General features: G+C 48.5%; 1 protein-coding gene across 1 annotated transcript; it reads right to left on the bottom strand.

The window, feature by feature from the left end:
* Positions 1–357: 357 nt before the first annotated feature.
* Fosl1 (FOS like 1, AP-1 transcription factor subunit) lies at positions 358–8,871 on the bottom strand. Its single transcript, NM_012953.2, has 4 exons — positions 8,543–8,871; positions 5,987–6,184; positions 1,767–1,874; positions 358–1,385 (listed from the first exon to the last, which is right to left on the bottom strand). The coding sequence occupies exons 1-4, from the start codon at positions 8,645–8,647 to the stop codon at positions 969–971; spliced, it is 828 nt and encodes a 275-aa protein (NP_037085.1). The 5' UTR covers positions 8,648–8,871; the 3' UTR covers positions 358–968.
* Positions 8,872–19,396: the final 10,525 nt, after the last annotated feature.

Raw genomic sequence — 19,396 nt, 5'->3', positions numbered from 1 at the left:
TTCCTGTCCAAAACAATGGGACAGGAAGCAGGTGTTGGGGGCCTAAAGCCCACTGAGCCCGCCTGGTCAGATGGTGGAAGGATATACTGCCGTCCTTCCCTGCCCCCAGTCCTTAAGACAGAAGTAATGTGGGTTCCCATGGGGAAAATAATTGATAATCTTCTTTGCTTGCACTCCAAAGCATTCTCAATCTCTCAGTACAGGCAGAACAGAGGTAGCCCCATTCTTCAGGTGAGAATATTGAAGTCCAAAAACATATATGGCAGTTTCTTCAAGGTCACAGCTAAGACTGGAACCTGGAGCTCCTGTTCCAAATGGTTTCCTTTAGCCTCTGGATCCAACATGACAACTCAGACTAGAGCTTCAAGCCTTTTATTCCATTTTGGAAGGTTTGTATAAAAATAGTCTCTTTAGGAAAATAAATAGCAGCTGCCCTTGCTGTGGAGGCTTGGATACCCCAGAGCTAAAAGCTTCTCAGAGCTAGGGAGTACAGCTCAGCTCATCACAGAAGCTGTTGGTGCCTCCTGATCAGGAGGAGCCTACAGGGTGTCCTGGTGCTGCTGGCTGTTGGTGCTGTGTGAGTTAGTGTTCTAGGCTAGTTAAAGGGCACCTTCTATCTAGGCTTAGAGTAGGCTGGATAACATGAAGAAAGTGACATGGTGTGGGAAAGTGGTCTGCAAGGCATCAAAGGACCACTGGGGATCTACAAAGTCAGAGCTGCCAGGCTTACTCTGGCAGAGGGGACATATTTTCTCTGTATGCAAATTATGATAGGCCAGCTCTAGAGAAACAGTGAGCAGCTTTGGGGACCCCCAAGCTGGCTCTATATCAAAGCATAACATGTTTGTTCTACTTGAAAGAGATAAAAGACCTGCTGGTTTGGGGCATGGGTATGGTCCAGGCCTGCTGGATGAACAGGGAAAGGAGATGACAACGGGTAGCACCTGCAAGGGGTGTGGCTGGGTGCCTCACAAAGCCAGGAGTGTGGGAGAACCTAGGGGGTCGGAGGAGGGGTCACCACTGCTGCTGCTACTCTTTCGATGGGCTGAGGAACAAGGCTCTGGTGTGCTAGGATAGGTGAAAACCAGACTCGGAGTAAAAGGAGTCAGAGAGGGTGTGGTCATGAGCGTGGGGGTATGCAGTGCTTCCGGTTCAAGTACGGGTCCTGGAGAAAGGGAGATACAAGGCACTGGGCGGCAGGGGCCCGGTGGGCTACCCGCCCCACTCGTGCTGCTGGTACCACCTGTGTCCTTCTTGTCTTCTTCTGGGATTTTGCAGATGGGGCGATGGGCTTCCAGCACCAGCTCAAGGCGTTCCTTCTGCTTCTGCAGCTCTTCGATCTCACGCTGCAGCCCCGATTTCTCATCCTCCAACTTGTCGGTCTCCTTTACAGGATTAGCAGAAAGTTAGGAAAATGAAGGCTAAAGATCTCCAAGCCTCAGGCTGGAGTAGGGATTGTGCCTGGAATCCCCAACAAGTCTGGACTGCAACTCCCATGAGCCCCTGGGAGAAAATGGGCATGACTCCCATCAGGCCCAAGCGTCTTAGGAGATTTGCCTACCAACTAGGACTCTGCATTGAAGCCCAAGACAAACAATAGTTAAGCCACTTTCCCTTATCCTTTTTCCAGGACTTCCCCTCGGACAGGGAGGAAGGCAGAGTGTGGAAGAGTAACTTATTGGGTCTCTTATGTTCCTGGGAGCCGAGGCCCCTCTTAGGCTCGGTGGTTCCGGGCCTGGGGACCCTCTGTATCAGATGATGCTCACCGCCTGCAGGAAGTCTGTCAATTCCTTTCTTCGGTTTCTGCACTTAGCAGCTGCTAGCTTGTTCCGCTCTCGTCTCACCCTGCGGCGCTCTTCCTCCTCCGGGCTGATCTAGGTTGGGAGAGAAGGGGGACAATGAGGCTGACCCTGAGCCACCAGCTGCCCTGAGCTGGCCATCCAACTTTCCTTCAGCCTGTAGTTTAGGTACCCACACTCCACAGTTGTTTCTGTGTACCAGCGGCTGGTCACCTCATAGATGACATTCCCAGCCACACCTGGCTTTACTGCTGGTTTCTTTCCTGTAATGCTTTCCCTCTCCATAAACTTTGACCTTCCTCATCTTAGGACTGGACTAAGATGTTGGGACCCCAGGAGGCCTTCTCATCTCTCAGGCTGAAGTAGTCATCCCTCCTGAGTGTGTGAGACATGATTATCTCTTTTTTTTTTTTTTTTTTTTTTTTTTTTTTTTTGGTTCTTTTTTTTCCCGGAGCTGGGGACCGAACCCAGGGCCTTGCGCTTCCTAGGCAAGCGCTCTACCACTGAGCTAAATCCCCAACCCCGATTATCTCTTTTTACAGAACTCTCTCAGCCTTCTCATCTGTGGAAGATGAGATTTCTTTCCCCACAGGAGCTATGAATGGTAGAAGGTGCCCTTGAGTGCCAAAAGTTACTAGCAAAGCAATTTCTAGGACTTTCGTTTAGTGCTAGGGATCAAACCCATGGCCTGGTGCAGGCTAGCAAATGCTCTACCACTGAGTTACAGCCCTTACATAGGTTTTTTTTTTCCTGCTTTTCAGTTTTGTTTCTTTGTACTTTAGACAGAATCTCTGAGTAGCCCTGCCTGGCCTTGAAGTTGATTTATAGACCAGGCTAGCCTGGGACCCACAGAGACCCACCTGCCTCTACCACCCAGGTGAAGATGTGTGCTGCCACATCTGGCATGTGTCCCAGGCTGGCCTTAAACTCAACATGTAGGCAAGACTGGCCTCAGACCCCCATTCCTCGACCTCCACCTCCTAAGTGTTAGGAGCCTTGTGTCAGCCTCCGTCCCCCATCCCTTTGGTCTTCCCTGTGTAGATTCTTTTTGTTGTTGTTTGCTTTGTTTTTAAAGCAGGGTTTCTTTTCATAGCTCTGACTGTCATGGAACTCACTCTGTAGACCAGGCTGGCCTCAAACTTCACCCATCCCAAGTGCTGTGATTAAAGGCATGTTTCACACTATGCCTGGCTAGAGTCATAATATTCATATATATAGTCCTCTGTGTGTGTGTGTGTGTGTGTGTGTGTGTGTGTGTGTGTGTGTGTGTGTGTAAGTGTGCCATAGCACCTGTGGAGATCTGAGGACAACTTTTGAGAGGTTGGTTCTCTCCTTTCAAGGATGGAACTCAGGTAATTAGGCTTGGCATCAAGCACCTTTACCCACTGAGCCATCTCACAGGCTCCCCTACATAGATTGTTTGGTTTTTGAGAGGGTTTCTCTGTGTAGCCCTGGCTGTCCTGGACCAGGCTGTCCTCAAACTCACAGAGATTCACTGCCTAAGCCCCCCCCCCTTTTTTTTAAAAAGATTAAAAAAATTTGGGACAGGAGAGATGACCCAATGCTTAAGAGCACTGACTGCCCTTCCAGAGTTCAATTCCTAGCAACCACATAATGGCTCAAAACCATCTGTAATGGGATCTGATGCCCTCTTCTGATGTGTCTGAAGACAGCGACAGTGTACTCACATAAAAAAATATAAATAGGGTTGGGGATTTAGCTCAGTGGTAGAGCGCTTGCCTAGGAAGAGCAAGGCCCTGGGTTCGGTCCCCAGCTCCAGAAAAAAAGAACCAAAAAAAAAATATATATATGTATATATATATATATATATATATATATATATATATATATATATATAATTTTTTAATTAAAAATGAGCTTGGGGCTCGAAAGATGTTTTAGCAGTTAAGAGCACTAGCTGCTGTTTCAGAGGTCCTGAGCTCAAATCCCAGCACAACCATCTATAAGAGGATCCGATGCCTTCTTCTGGTATGCAGGTATACACACAAACACTCGTTCATAAAATTTACCAAAAACAAAAACAAAAACAAAACAAAACAAAAAAACGGCTTGTGGTGATGGCGCACACCTTTAGTCCCAGCACTCGGGAAGCAGAGACAAGCAGACTTCTGTGAGTTTGAAGTCAGCTACAGAGTGAGTTCCAGGATAGCAAGGGCTGCACAGAGAAACCCTGTCTCAAAAAAAAAAAAAAAAAAAAAATCAAGGACATTCTGTGTGTGAGTGCTTTGTCTGTGTGTGGAATGCACAGCACATGCATGCAGTGCTGGTGGAGGGCAGAAGAGGGCATGAGAAGCTGTGGGGGAATATGGACAGAGTTGCTACATGCTGGGAATGGAACCTGGGTCCTGCACAAGAGCAGCCAGAGCTTCTGCTGAGTCATCTCTGCAGACCTCTATATACTCACATGTAAGGAATTGAAGCTCAGGAAGGATGACTAATTTGTTAGAGTTCCAGAGTACGATTCTATATCCACTCAGTTCACACTGAGTGGAAGGCTGTTTGATGGAGCCATCTACCCTCAGCTCACTGCTCACCCTGGGCTTGCCTCTTTTTTTTTTTTTTTAAGATTTTATTTATTATATATAAGTACACTGTAGCTGTCTTCAGACATACCAGAAGAGGGCATCAGATCTCATTACAGATGGTTGTGAGCCACCATGTGGTTGCTGGGATTTGAACTCAGGACCTCTGGAAGAGCAGAGCATGCTCTTAACCTCTGAGCCATCTCTCCAGCCCCTGGGCTTGCCTCTTGCTCATGCCCCAGCTGATCACAGAAGTAAGTGATTCAGTTGCTGGGAAGCCTGCTGCTGGCTCTTCTCTGGCCACTCTCACATATCTCCCAGGGTCTTGCCCTCCCTCTCCGTCCTCTACCGAGACATCATGTCAAGGGTGTGCCTTCACTTGGGAATGTGTATACACTGGGGATTGTGTCCAGGGTTTCAGGCTTGAAGCAGGGTCTTCACCACAGGTAACCGCCCCCCCCAACCAGGCTTGTTTCTTACATCATATTTTCTTACTTAACATTTAAGTCGAGTTTACTGTTTGGTTATCAGAGACAGAGTTTATGTATCGCAGGCTGACCTTAAACACTCCATGTTCCTGAGAGTGGACGTGAATGGCTCCTCCTGTCCCTACTTTCCAAGTCCTGGGATCACAGGCCTAGCACACTAGCTTTGAATAAGAGAGCTCCCTGCAATAGACTCATCTCAGTACTTCAGGGGGAGGAAAAGAAGTGTCAAGACCTAAAAGGTCTTTCATCCCTGCCAGGCTTCTAGCACACCTGTAATCTTAGCATTTGGGAAGACAGGAGGATCTCAGGACCCTACCTCAAACAAACCGACCAAAACATGACCTTATTTATTTTAGAAAGGAGTTCAGTGAGGAAAAGTTCTCAGCTCACTCTGTCTGCAACCTTCTGGGAGCTCTGGTTGAGAATGGCTCATTAAGCTCTAACTTTGGGAGTTGATAGAGCTGAGGCCAAGGCCAGAACTGTCTCATTCCTCACGTTCACATGAATTTGAATGAGTGAGTGTCTCTCTATGCTTCACTTCCTCTGCTGGAAGACGGAAAACCTGAAATACACTTCCCATTCACTTTTTCTTTCTTTCTTGAGGCAGGGCTTCTCTCTGTAGCCTTGGCTGTCCTAGAACTCACTCTGTAGACCAGGCTGGCCTCGAACTTACAGATCTGCCTGCTTCCGCCTCCCCAGTGCTCAGAGTTAAGGCGTTCACCACCACTGCCTACTCACTTGTTGTGGTAGTTAAAAGAAATAGGGAGGCTGAGAGTCAGAGAATGTTGAAAAGAACACTCATTCCTACTCTTCCCTTGACCCAAGGGACAGCATCAGCCTTCCCTCCACCCTGTGCACGAGACAGTGGAGACATGTGAGCAACTTTACACTCTGTCCCCTCCACCTCGATTCTTGTGCCTTCAACTCTATCCCAAGAAGATTCTTTTCAGCTTTCCATACACAAATCCTATCAGTGGTCTAGGTTAACATGTAGCCTTCTCCAGGAAGCTTCCCTTGACTCGAAGGTGACCTTTTACCTCTTTCTTGGTGTCCCAGGGACTCCTATGCGGAATAGAAATTCCCTCATAGCAAGATCCAGCCCCTGTCTAGTAGGACCCCTAAGGGCTATTGAAAGTGCAACATCTCTGTTCCTTACCTGCTCACAGGGCCTGCGTCGCACCCCTGGAGGTGGCCCTAGGGCTCGTATGACTCCTGGTCGGGGCTGAGGGGGACTGTACTGGGGATAGGTCAGAGGTCGGGGATAGCCGCTGGGTCCCAGGAAATGAGGCTGCACCATCCACTGCAATTCCTGGCTGCCACTGACAGCGTTGATGCTTGGCACAAGGTGGAACTTCTGAGAAACAAGGAGGGAATGATAAGGTCTGTGTGAATTGAGGGGCTTCCAGGGTACAGAAGCTGGACTTCTGTCTCCCTTAACATCAGTATGGATACTGGTTCTGGGAGACCACAAGGAACCACAATTTGTCAATCAGAAACTTACTTGTTCAGGAGCTGTGTGACTTTGGGCCGGTCACAAGATGTCTCTCTACCTGTTTCCCCATCAGAGATAGTTTTGTTCTTTTTTTGTAAATCAAGTATGGACTGTTCAATACTGTTCCAACTACTGAACAAACAGTGACTCAGACAGCTGCCATATCCTCCTTTTCAGACAGGAGAACAGTTGCCCATAGACCCACAGCTAATAAGTAGAAACTGAGATTTGAGCCTAAAATGGCAGGGGCTCACTCATTCCTACACCATCCTCGAAGACGAACATACTTTCAGCTTCGAGCTCCCAAGGCAACTTTGAGAATCAAGTAAGAGAATTTGTTGTTGGGGGTCGGGGGGAAGGTAATCATGTAGCTTAGGCTAGACCTAAACTCTTTTTTTTTTTCTTTTTTTCGGAGCTGGGGACCGAACCCAGGGCCTTGCTCTTGCTAGGCAAGCGCTCTACCACTGAGCTAAATCCCCAACCCTAGACCTAAACTCTTTTTTTTTTTTTTTTGGTTCTTTTTTTTTCGGAGCTGGGGACCGAACCCAGGGCCTTGCGCTTCCTAGGTAAGCGCTCTACCACTGAGCTAAATCCCCAGCCCCCAGACCTAAACTCTTAATTCTTCTGCCTCCACTTCCCAGGCACCCAGACTATAGATGTGCAGCACCATAACTTGGGAGTCTTGTTTCAAGCATCAACTTGGCCAATGGCTGGCTTTGAGACTGAGGCACATTATTTAGCCTGTGTTGCCTCAGTTTCCCTTAATATCATTCTTATTAATATCATTCAACATTTCATTGCTGCTGAGAAAGCCGGCTCTCATAGCTCAGAAATCAGTTTAATCGGCTCTTTAATTTTGAATTTTATTTTGGTTTTGAGACAGGGTCTCTCTATTATGTAGCTCTGGCTGGCCTGGAACTCACTTTGTAGAATAAATTGGCCTCAAACTTCCAGAGATCTGCCTGCTTCTGCTTCCTGAATGCTGGGATTCAATGCATGCCCCACTGTCGATTCAAAAACTTGAAGGTTCAAAATTGATGGGGTTTTGAGTCCATGAAATAAGGTAAAGAGAGTAAAAGTCTCCCATAAGGGGCCTGACATTCTTCCGTTCTTTTTCTTCCAGAAATCTGAGGCATGTGTTGGGATTGAGTGGTGGTGGCAGTGGGAGTGGGGGCTGAGTGTCCTGGGAGAGAAAACTGGGTTCAAGTTCTGTGAGCTAAGGGTGTGGGGCCCCTTCAGTCCAGGAAGCACCTCACATGCCTAGACAAGTTTGGACATCTTATGTCCCCAGCCCAATACTGGGGGATGCAGCAGCTCAGTGACCCCCAGTTCTGGGTTAGAAGCATTGCCAGGGGCATCTCTCGCTCCCAGGTCGTCGGTCCTAGGGGCCGTTTGGGGCCAGGAAGGGAGGGGCACCCAGGGTGACTCAGCCTCAGTGACTCGGCCGCTGTGACTCGGCGAAACGGACGCAGCTCTTCCCTCCCCTGGCGACACGTGCTTGCGGCCCCTCGACAGGAAATGGGCACCTGCAACCTCACAAGTGCCCCTATCCAGCAGTGGGAGACGTCGAGTGCCGAGAATATGGAGCGCGAAAGTTGCCGGGCAGATGACCCCCGCGCACGTCTCAACACTTCGTGGTCTCCAGGAACCCCTCAGAGCCACTGCCTGGGGCCCATGAGCTCTATCTATACAGCACACAAAAAGATGAGGACTTGACCGCGTAAAGGGACACGGACAATTAGAGCGACACACGAACAGCCACTGACGACAGGCTGCTAAGAATTCGCTGTCCCGACTGGGTTCTCATGGACCCAGTCTCCTATGTGCCCAGACTCCAGGTCCCAGATATCAATTGGAGATGGAGTCCTCTGATCCTGTCCAGTCTGGGATGGGACAGGTATTTGGGGGAACAGCGTATTTAGGGGGCAGACATGAGAAAATTAAAGACCGTAACCGAGATGGAGGGGCAGATTGACAGTCAGCCAGGGGGAGCGAGAAGGGGAATTAGCAGATCTTCGCGCTTCCCGCCGCGCGCCTCCCCTTGGCGACCCGGTACATGGGTTCCCGGACCACGCAGAATGTGCAGGATCCTCAGTCGCGACCATTAGAGTTAGCTGCTGCTCAGGGACCCCCAGTCCTAATCCCGGGCATACTAGACTAACTCTAGCATCCCCAATGCTGTCCAAACTCAGATCCCCCGGGGGATTCGGCCAGACTCACCTGCTGCTGGACTGTCTGTGTCTGCGCTTGCTGGGGCTGCGCGGGGCGACCGTACGCGCTGCCAGCCCCGGAACTCGGTCCCGGTTCCCCGAAGTCTCGGTACATGCCCTGGGCTGGATGTTCGGTAGGGTCCGCGTCGGCGGCTGCGGTTCTGACTCACTCGCGCCTCGCAGAGTCTGGTCTTTTTTATGAATGAAAAGTTCTTGGGCTGAACCACTGCACCGCGGGGGGTGGGGGTGTGTCGCAGCGGCGCCTTTCACCTCGCAGGGGACCCACCTCTCCAGATGAACCTCCGTGGACCCGTCCGCTCGGAACTTCACGACCCCCAGTTCTGGTGGCAAGCCGCCTCTACTGGGAAAAAGCGACCGACTTGGCGTCCCCTAGCATCCGCGGTGGCCACGCCCCCTCTGACGCAGCTGCCCATACATGGTGCAATTTCCTTGCCGCGCCCAGGTGCAGCGAGGATTCCCCTTGACGCACCTAGCAGAGGTTGGGGCTTGTAGCTGCGCCCCGCCCCGTCCAGACTAGTCAAGGTTCCCAAGCCACAGAACAAGGCGAAACAATCCTGTAGACGCCAGGTCTCGCGCTGAGACTTAGAAAGAAGAAACGGAAAAGTGTCTGAAAACTGTGAATTATAAATATGGGTTATTTATAATATCATCATCATCATCACCACCACCACCACCACCATTTACCTGGCAGGAATCATTCCAACTGTCACCCAAGTCTGCTGTCCTGTCTTTTTTTTTTTTCCCCTCGGAGATGGGGACCGAACCCAGTGCCTGCGCTTGCTAGGCAAGCGCTCTACCACTGAGCTAAATCCCCAACCCTGCTGTCCTGTCTTAAGACCGCTCTGGAAGGAGGTGTGAGGTCTGTTTAGTTGAGCTTGCTTTACTTGATGTTTGTGGAGGAAGGTCAATTGAGATGGAGGTCTCAGGTATCTAGTTGAGACTGGCCTTGAACTCCTGATCCTTCCTTCACCTCTCAAGTGCTGGAATGTGCAACTGTCATACCTGGCTTTTGTAGCTAGGGTCTTATGTAGTGTAGTGCAGGCTGGTTTTGAGCTCCTTAGGTAGCTAAGGATAACCTGGAATTCTTGCTTTCTCTTCCGGAGTGGAGGGCAGACATTACAAGAGTGCGCCACACACCCAGTTTCAACTGCTGTCAAGGCTTCTGATAGAGCAAAAGGTTGTAACAAATCAGGGTTACAAAATGTTGTCATATTTTAATACTAAATGAAGTGACATTTAAGGTACCCACAGATAGAATGCACTACATGTTTGAGACCATCTCTAGAACTATCACAAGCTTTAATCCAGGCCTCTACAGACAGAGAGCCTACAGAAGGACACAGGTATCTTGAGACACATTAAGTAAGGCTTCTTGACTGGCGTTTTGACTGGAGGCACTTCTCCAGTACTGTGTGTCAGCAGCCTACTTTGGAAGTATGTGAAAGGTCTTCATAAGTGTGAAGACCTGGCCAGGTTTACTGGGGAGGTAGATGCCATCATAACCCCCATTTAACAGATGGGGAAAACTGAGGCTGACAGGTATTGAAATGAGTTGCTTAAGGCCACTGAGTAAGTGGCTGAGTCTGGTGACCAAGTCAGGCCATGAGCTTCATACCTTTATATTGCACGTACATGAAGAATGGCAGACAGGGAGCTCATGAGTCCCCAAACTCTTTCTCTGATTCCTTCCATTTCAATAGAGACTGAAGAGACTTGCCTTCAGGGAAGCAGGGTCCTGGGTTGTCTTCCTTGGGAACAAAGGCTAGGGTTCTATGGTTTAGACTCAGGCCTGGAGGCCAGAGTGACCCTGGGTTTCTAGTCATAGAACTATATACTTTGTGTCCATGTGGCCCAGGCAGGTCACCTTTCCGAGTCCGTGTTGGGCCTCACTGTTGATCTCACAGGGCTGCTCTGAGATCAAAGGAGACCACAGATGTGAAAGTGCATGGCTGTTGAAGCATCCTCAGAAAATCCCCAGCCTAGTGCCCCTCCCTTGCCCTGGTGCTTGGAAACCCTGAGAGAAATAACAGCAGTTTGCCAGGAAGAGAAATGCAGGCATGAGGGGTTGGGGATTTAGCTCAGCGGTAGAGCACTTGCCTAGCAAGCGCAAGGCCCTGGGTTCGGTCCCCAGCTCTGAAAAAAAGAAAAAAGAAAAAAAAAAAAAAAAGAAATGCAGGTATGTGTGTTGGGGGTTAGGGGAGAGAGGGAGAAGAGTCTTGGTGGTAGTGAATCCGTAGAAAGAATACACATAGATACATGTTATGCTCAGAATGTTCTGGGTTCTAGGTTTGAATTCTGGATGCACTGACCATCAACTGTGAATCCAGGATGATTCACTCAATCTGTGAGCTCCTGTTTCCGCATTTGTGAGCTGGAGACACAGTGACAGCTACATCTGAGAATTGCTGGAGATATGCACACCGTAATGTCACAGGGGCAAGCCTGGCGCTGAGCACTAAGGTCCCAGAGTGCTAGAGGGGAAGCGGGAGGAGCGGTGGTGTTTAAGCTCAACATCTGCTACACAATGAGCTTAATCAAGGCCAGCCTGGGCTACATGACACTGTCTCAAAGAAAACCAAACAGGGCCGCAGAGCTGTCTCAGCAGGTCAAAGTGCTCGCTACAACAGGCCAGACTACCTGAGTTTAATCCCTGGAGCATATGATGTCTGGAGAGAACTGATTCCCAAACACTGTCCCATGATGTCCTTATGAGTGTTGTACGTGCACTCTTGCACATGAACACACTCACGCTCCAGCATGAGCAAATGGAGAACACACGCACAAGCACGCATGCATGTACCCGTGGGTGCGCACGCGCACAAACACACAGACACACACACACACAGAGAGAGAGAGAGAGAGAGAGAGAGAGAGAGAGAGAGAGAGAGAGAGAGAGAGAGAGAGATTGGTGTTTGGTGTTTGAACTCTTGGGCTGACCAGTGTTAGACAGGTGACATAGGCAGTCAGGTGGTGGCCCATGGGAGAATTTCAGTCCACCCTGTCAGCATTCATCTTCCTGCTGCAAAAAGGATGGTCCGACCCCCTCCTCACACTGTGGCAGCTGAGCCGGGCCCAGGTCTCCAGTGGAGTGTGTGTACGTGACTTTGAAAGTCCCTTCCTGCTGTAACTGTGGAGCCACAAGAGGCCTTTTCAAAACCAGCACATTCCAAGCGCATCAGTCATTAACTCCTGCCTTGCGGTTGCACAGACGTTCCCTATGCCTGACCTCACCAGCTTGTGGCTAGGGAGCCAGAGGAGAACCCCAGGGGCTGCAGACTGCTGGGAAGTTCTGCCATTGTCCCTTGGTTGCTGTGTGCTCTAGGTTCAATGCCTTCCTGCCTCTGAGCCCAGAGAATCCCAACCTCTTGAGATGCAGTGAGGCCAAAGGAGGTGAAGGAAGAAAGTCTGGCATCTAGTGGTTTCTCAGGGTCACCAGGGAGCTGGAGGTGATGTCTATGTTCTACAGTTCCCCTTCTCTTGTTAAATTGGTTTACTTTTTGATTCAGGTGAAGTTCACACAACACACCATTTTAACTGTACAGTTCCACCTCTTTCATGTACTCACGCGTTGTGTAACCACCACCTCTCTCTGCTTTCACAACTTTATTGGTCTAGAAAAACACCCTGTGTCCATTAAGTAATCACTCCAATTTACCCCTTGCCCCATCCCCTGCTAGCCACTAATCGACTTTCTGTGGATGCGGCTTTGCCCAATCTGACCATTTCACGGAAATGGACTCACACAACATGTGACCTTTTCTGTCTGGCTTCTTTAACTCAACATAAAGATTTTCAAGGTTCATTCATGTCCTCTCATGGATTTGATAATTTGTACCTTTTGGGGACTGAGTAATATTCTGTGCTGTGTATGTGTTACAGCTTATCCATAAGTCCCTGGACTGGCGTTGCTCACTTTGGGCCAGATACAAACAGCATTTTGATGGAGACCAGAGCACCAGTTTTGGGGAGGACGAAGGCTTTCTTTTCTCTCAGGTATTTGGATGGAAATGGTGTGTCTCCCTCAGGAGCCTCCAGGCAGTTTTCCAAAGGGACTGTGTACTGTGAATCTTCCAAAGTGGGGTTTGAGGGCTTGGATTTCTTCAACATGGCTAACCCTCGTTAGTTTGCAGTTGGGGAAGTTGTAGTAAGACTACAGGCTGCAGAGATGCCTCAGCACGTAAAAGCACCAGCTGGTCTTCCAAAGGACCCAAGTTCAATAACCAGCACCCAGAGAATTCAAGAGCACTAGACACTCATGTGGTGTACACACATGCAGACAAAACACACCCAACACATAAAATAAATACCTAAAATTAAAGAAAAGAATTAAAGACGGGAGGATACACAGTGTCACCTCATTGTTCTATTTTTTTGGCTTTGTTTTTTGTTTTTCTTTGATATTTTTTTTTCTAGACAAGGTTTCTTTGTGAAGCACTGACCATCCTGGAGCTTGCTGTATAGACTAGGCTAGCCTCAAACTCAGAGATTCACCTGCCTCTGCCTCCCAAGTGTGGTACCACTTCCTGGCTTGTCGGCCTCTTATATACAATATCTATTCCAGTCCTTTGTTTCTGAGATTGGAGGGTTTTTTTTCTTTTTGTAAAACAGGATCTTATGTAGCCCAGGCTGGCCTACAATTTTCTATGTAGGTAAGAAGGATCTTGAACATCTGATCCTCCTGCTTCTGCTTCCCAAGTGCTGGGGTCACAGCTGTGGGACACCACACTTGGTTTTTCTTTTTCTCTTTTCTTTTTTAGTGAGATGTATAGAATAGTTTTTGTATATTATGACTATTAACACTTATGATTTACAAATGTTTATTTCTCATTCTATTGTTTTTGTTGAAAGGCAGAGTCTTGATATGTAGCCCAGGCTAGCCTTTGATTCATAATCCCCTCTCCAGTGATTATAGTACAGGCTTACCCCATGATATCTGGCTTTTAGCTGTCTTCACATCTTTTTATTACATTTGATTTATTTTGTGGGCATCACTGTTGTGTGGAGGTCAGAAAACAACCTGAGAGAGTAGACTCTCCCTTCTTGCTTTCCACTGGATCCATGTGGATCCAAGGGATCGATTGAACAAAGGTCTTCAGGCACAGAAGCAGGCTCCTTTATCTGCTAAGCTGTCACATCACCCTTCCTTTAAACACAGACATGGACTCCAGCATTTGAACTCCTACATGATTGCATGAACAACCACACACACACACACACACACACACTGGATGTGGTGGTAAATACCTTTAATCCCAGGACTCAGGAAGCAGAAGCAGGAAGATCTCTGAGTTTGAGGGGCCAGCCTGGTCTATATAGTAAGTTCCAGGCCAGTCTGGGCTATAGAGTGAAAGTGTGTGTGTGTGTGTGTGTGTGTGTGTGTGTGTGTGTGTGTGTGTGTGTAGATGATGGTTTTAGCCCTTGGTGTTTTTTAGATAGATCTGTTTATAAAGTACCAGATTTTCTGGAACTCAGATTCTCCTGCCTGGGGCTCTGGAGTGCTAGGATTGCACGCATGTATAACTATGTGTGTATAGTTATACTGTGCCTGGGGATAATGTTCTTTTGCTACTGTTTGTTTCATTTGGAGACTGGGTCTCATGCAGCTTGGACTAGCCTCAAACATGCTGTATAGCAGAGGCTGGCCTTGAACACTCCTGCCTCAGTCTCCAAATGTTGAGATTACAGCCCTGCTTCTGACACTCAGCTTGCTGTTGTCCTTCTGTCCTGTTTTGGCTACAGGGTCTTACCACGTAGTTGTGGCTTGCTGGGAGCCACCATGCCCAGCAATAATGTCCTTTCAATTCACAAAAATTTAAAAATTTTGTTTAAACAAATTTATGTATTTTTTCATTTGTTGACGTTTCTTTTTTTTTTTTTTTTTTTTTTTGGTTCTTTTTTTTTCGGAGCTGGGGACCGAACCCAGGGCCTTGCACTTCCTAGGCAAGCGCTCTACCACTGAGCTAAATCCCCAACCCCCTTGTTGATGTTTCTGATGATAAATCTAAGAGTCAGCCAGGCAATGGTGGCACACACCTTTAATCCTAGCACTCAGGAGGCCGAGGCAGGTGAACTCTGAATTTGAGGCCAGCCTGGTCTACAAAGTGAGTAGTTTCTGGACAGCCAAAGGTACACAGAGAAACAAAACAAACAAAATGTAATCTAATATAAAGTCTAAGTCATTTGTTCAATTCAAAGTCAAGAAGCCGTTCTGCTTTTCTTTAAGTGTTTTATCAACTTAGCTCTTAGATGAAAAAGAAACTTAAGGAGGACAACACCTGATGTGTTTGGCTCACCGCCGCTTTTGTTGTTGTTGTTGTGTATTTGGTTGGTTGGTTTTTCCAGACAGGGACTCACTGTGTAGCTCTGCTGTCCTGGAACTTGCTCTGTAGACCTTAACTCATAGAGATCCACCTGCCTCTGCCTCCCAAATGATGGGACTAAAGGCCTGTGCCACCACTGCCTGGCTAGTTCAGACTTTGTTTTTAACATATATACACAGCCCCTTGTAGCTGTCACCCATATCAAATGGAGTGGTATTCCATGAATAGTCCTCAAAAACTCCTCCTATTTCACTGCTGATGGCTTGGGGATGCTTCCAATTTAGAGGACGAGGGCATGGGGAAGAAGGCGGTCAGAAACATACCTGTTATATCCTTTGGTGGCTGGTTACTGTCATTTCCTTGGAGGGAATGCTGGGCCCAGAGAGTAAGCCTTTATTTGGCTTCCATGGATTTCCACCAATTGCTCTCCAAAGGTCATCTTCTGGTTACTTCTGTTGGCTTTGGCTCACTTATATTAAATTATTTATTTATCTTTGTTTTATGTGTGTGAGTGTTTGTTCTGCATGTATGTCTGTGGACCACATGTGTGCAGTGCTTAGGGAGGCCAGAGGAGGGTATCAAATCCCCTGGAACTGGAGATCGTAGATAGCCATTGTGTGCGTGCTAGAACCCAGCTCCAGTCCTCTGCAAGAGTAGCTTCTGCTCCTAACTGCTGATCTGTCTCTCCAACCCCTGTTTTGAAACAGTCTCATATACCCCAGGCTAGCCTCAAATTTGTTGTGTAGCTGAGGCTAGCCTTGATTCCCTGATCCTCCTCCCACCACCTCCCAAATGCAGAGGTTGCCTGTGTCCTTGTCATGTGTCACTCCAGGGAGCTAAACCTTCCTGTACACTGGGCTTCCTCCGCCCTGGCTGCCCTGCTGTACTGTGAGCCTCTTTAGTCTCTCAGACGGGTCTCTCTGCTCTGTGTTCTCCCTTCTCCTCACTGCCACGCCATCCTGCACCACTCAATTTCCCCAGACTCATTCTGTAGTGACAATTCTGGAATTTTTGTTTCTTTAAAAAACACAGAAATATTATAAGAATATGTTTTCATTTTAATCCCAGGTGTGGGATGATCCATATCCCAGAATGTTCATAGCAGCAGACTATGATTTGCCCCATGCTCTGGCAGGAGCATGGTTTTTTGCCAGCTGCAGATAATTGTGATTGTGTGACATGTGGAGCTCTGGGGACTTTTCAGAGACTATGTAAATGCTAGGACCCTGAGAGATGGAGTGTTGGTTGGTCATTGTTGGCCTCGGTTTGTTAAGTAGTGTGCACAAAGAGACAACAAGAAGAAATTAGATATCCTGATTGTGAAAGTCAAACTTGCCCAAGGAACTCAATGCCCCCAATCATCATGAAGTAGCCTAGCAATAACATTGCCTTCTTTCCCACCCCTGGCTTTATTCAGGGATCTCTTTCCTCTTCCCTCTATCCCTTTTCTCTCCTGTCTAGTGTTAGGGGTTGAAATGGTGGCAGAAAAAGGGTGGGAAAAGGTGGAAGAGAGAGAGAGAGAGAGAGAGAGAGAGAGAGAGAGAGAGAGAGAGAGAAGAATCCACAAAGTAACAAAAGATTGGTCACACCATTCTGGGTCAAATCCAAATCCCTCATGAAATACAGTTTGTTTCTCCAATTCTATGAACAATTTCACTGAAAACAAACAAACAAACAAACAAACCTCCTTCCCAGAATGCTTTCTAAAAATGTGGTAATTGGGAGAAGTTTATGTATGTGCCTACATCTGCGTTTGTGCCTATCTATATCTCCCAAGTAAGGGGACATAAAAAGGGCTATGGGGAAGAGATTATTTTAATGATTTTATTTTTTGTTTTAATCGTTAGTTTGCTTTGTTGAGCTGGGGTCTCACCTTATAGGCCAGGGTCAAGCTGTTCTCAAATTCATGCAGTCTTCCGGTCTCAGCTTCCCAAGTGCTAGGATTATAGGTAGAAGCCACCCTCCACAACTTTTTTGTGCTTATTTACTTTTAAACTTTATTGATTTTGGCCAGATAGTGTTCTTATCCCATTATCCACCTCTCCGGCCCCATTTTGTTGTTTGTTTGTTTTTTCTTTTCTTTTTTCGGAGCTGGGGACCGAACCCAGGGCCTTGGGCTTGCTAGGCAAGCGCTCTACCACTGAGCCAAATCCCCAACCCCTGTTGTTTGTTTTTTCTGAGGCAGGATCTCACTATGTTGGTCAGGCTGACACTGACTCACACAGTCCACTTGCTTCTACTTCCCACACCCTGGGAATGAAAGTCTGTGCCACTGCCTGGCTACCCTCTTCTCTCGGGAAGGCTTACTTTGAGTATGTTTATGTGTCTTATTTTTTAGAAGGGGTTCTTGGGGACTGGGTGGGGGTGGAACACACCTGTAGTCCCAGCTACTCTGGCATCTGTGGCCAGAGGATTGCGTTAGCAGCTGGGGCCAACCTGAGCAGCATAGCAAATCCTTTCTTTAAAAAAAAAAAAAAAAGGGTTGGGGATTTAGCTCAGTGGTAGAGCACTTGCCTAGCAAGCGCAAGGCCCTGGGTTCGGTCCCCAGCTCCGAAAAACAAAAACAAAAACAAAAACAAAAAAACCACGTGTTTGAGGTGTGTTTGACATTTAATACAACTTGCACTTTTCCTGTGTATCGGCTATGTGTGTTGACTTATGTAGCCATCTTTCAGCCAAGATAGCACACATCTGCACTCCCCAAGGCCCTCCTGCCCCTCTGCAGTCAGCCTCACTTCCATGGCCATAGATTAGTCACAGTGCATAGGCTTTCAGTTCTGGCTCCGACTCTCATTATCTTGACTCTGCAGTCCCTTCACAGTGGGTGTGGCTACCTTGGACTCTTTTATGACTGTGTAGTATCCCGTGGTTGCAACCCAAGCGAACTGCGCTAAAGGTTGAATGGATTGTGGTATAGTGCGATCCCACAACTCAGGGAGGAGGATCCCTGGACGTTCAACACCACCTTAGTCTAGTAGCTAGTTCAAGGCCAGCCTGGACTACATTAGAGGAAGTAGAATGGAGTCAGTTGTCAGGGAGGAAGGGCTGATTAGAAACAAGACACTGACAACCTAGAGAGGTGATCAGAGTACAAGGGAAACAGTCGTGGGGCTAGAACAACAGCATGGGGGCAGGAGCCTGAGAGCATCTGGGGCTTTGCGGAGTCCCCAGGAAGGAAGCATTCTTTGCAGCTGGGGTGGGGGCCAGTGGGAAAAGGGTTCCTGGCAGAAAAGGGCTGAAGGTCAAGGGAGAATTCCTAGGGTTGGAGGCAGTGAGTGCAAAAATCTGTGGGTGGGCAGCAGGGAAGGCCCGTGTTGGCCGTGATCAGGGTACACAGCAGAATGTGTGTTGAGGGGAATGAACAGGAAGGTGGGCTGGCAAGGCCTTAGCCAAGGCTGAGACAGCAGGCTGAAGAGCCGGACCTTGGGGACAAAATGTCTGGGGTAGATATTTGAAGAGGGATATGGCTGGGGTCTGGGAAAGGGATTGAGACCCCTGCTGACTCCCAAGGTTCAGACCAAGCCATTTGATGGGCAGACTGTGGAAGAAGGAGAGGCAAGGAGAGTGAAGCTCCAGCAGGGGTTGGGGGCTCCTGCTGTGTGCATGGCGCCTTCCTCCAGAACACCCCCGGCCCCCGCATTCACATGTGCCACATCATCTGCTTCACCCAGGCCACACCGCTGTGAAGCACAGCAAAGAGGTGACGGGGACCAGGGTAAATGCCACAGGGTGTCAGGGGCAGCTGTGGTGTCCTCAGTCTTATAGAGAGTCCCTGTCACCATGCCAGTCACTTTCCAGAATCCAAGAACTGACTTGTCCCTGCTGGGCCATACGAGTCACTAGACCACGACGCTCTGTTTTCCTCTGGGACCCTCAGTGGTGTCCTTTAAGTGTCTTTAATTTTTTTAATTTATTTGATTTTAAAATAGGCCTCGGTACCTGTGCCTGTGGACGTGAGCACGTGAATACCGGTACCCAAGGAGGCAGAAGAGGCTCCGGTGCTGAGAACCGAACCTCTGTTCTCTGCAAGAGCAGCAGTGTTCTCCCCCCCCCCCCCCCAGAGCTGGGGACCCATCACATACGGAGTTCCTGGACCTAGGAGATCTAAGGGTAGAGGCAAACACTGGGCCTCTCAGTCCCACTTCAACCCACTCAGCTGGGGAGGCAGGGGAGGGCCTAGCAGGGTATCAGGCTGTGGGAACAGCTCCCCTAGAGAAGGGAGACTATGGCTGGAGCTAGATGTCTCCACTAGGCTGGCCAGGATGTGTCAGATGTCCTTTCTCACCCAGTGTATAAATAAGAGGCTCACTGTAAGAGCAAACGCATATACAAAACCACGTGGCAACCGTCCTTAAGGCAGATAGGGCATCAGCTTATTCCCTCTCTGCAAAACCTCCTTTATCACGGTGGAAACTGCCTGACAGGTAATGCCAGCAGTTCCTTCAAGGTCTATGGCTTGATCTTCATTTGTTTCTGGGGATGCTCGGGGGAGTGGAGAGGGTAAACCATGGGTAATGCTCAGA

This window comes from Rattus norvegicus, chromosome 1, assembly GCF_021556685.1.
Source record: "Rattus norvegicus strain SHRSP/BbbUtx chromosome 1, alternate assembly SHRSP_T2T, whole genome shotgun sequence".
Taxonomy (NCBI): domain Eukaryota; kingdom Metazoa; phylum Chordata; class Mammalia; order Rodentia; family Muridae; genus Rattus; species Rattus norvegicus.
Note: the sequence above shows the minus strand (reverse complement) of the source record. Positions and strands in the feature narration are given on the sequence as shown.

Coding starts and splice junctions, on each gene's coding strand:
- Fosl1 (NM_012953.2), bottom strand. CDS start 8,647: ATGTACCGAGACTTCGGGGAACCGGGACCGAGTTCCGGGGCTGGCAGC. Junction 1,875..5,986: donor GACGCAGGCCCTGTGAGCAG/GTAAGGAACAGA, acceptor CTCCCAACCTAG/ATCAGCCCGGAGGAGGAAGA. Junction 1,386..1,766: donor TGACAGACTTCCTGCAGGCG/GTGAGCATCATC, acceptor AATCCTGTAAAG/GAGACCGACAAGTTGGAGGA.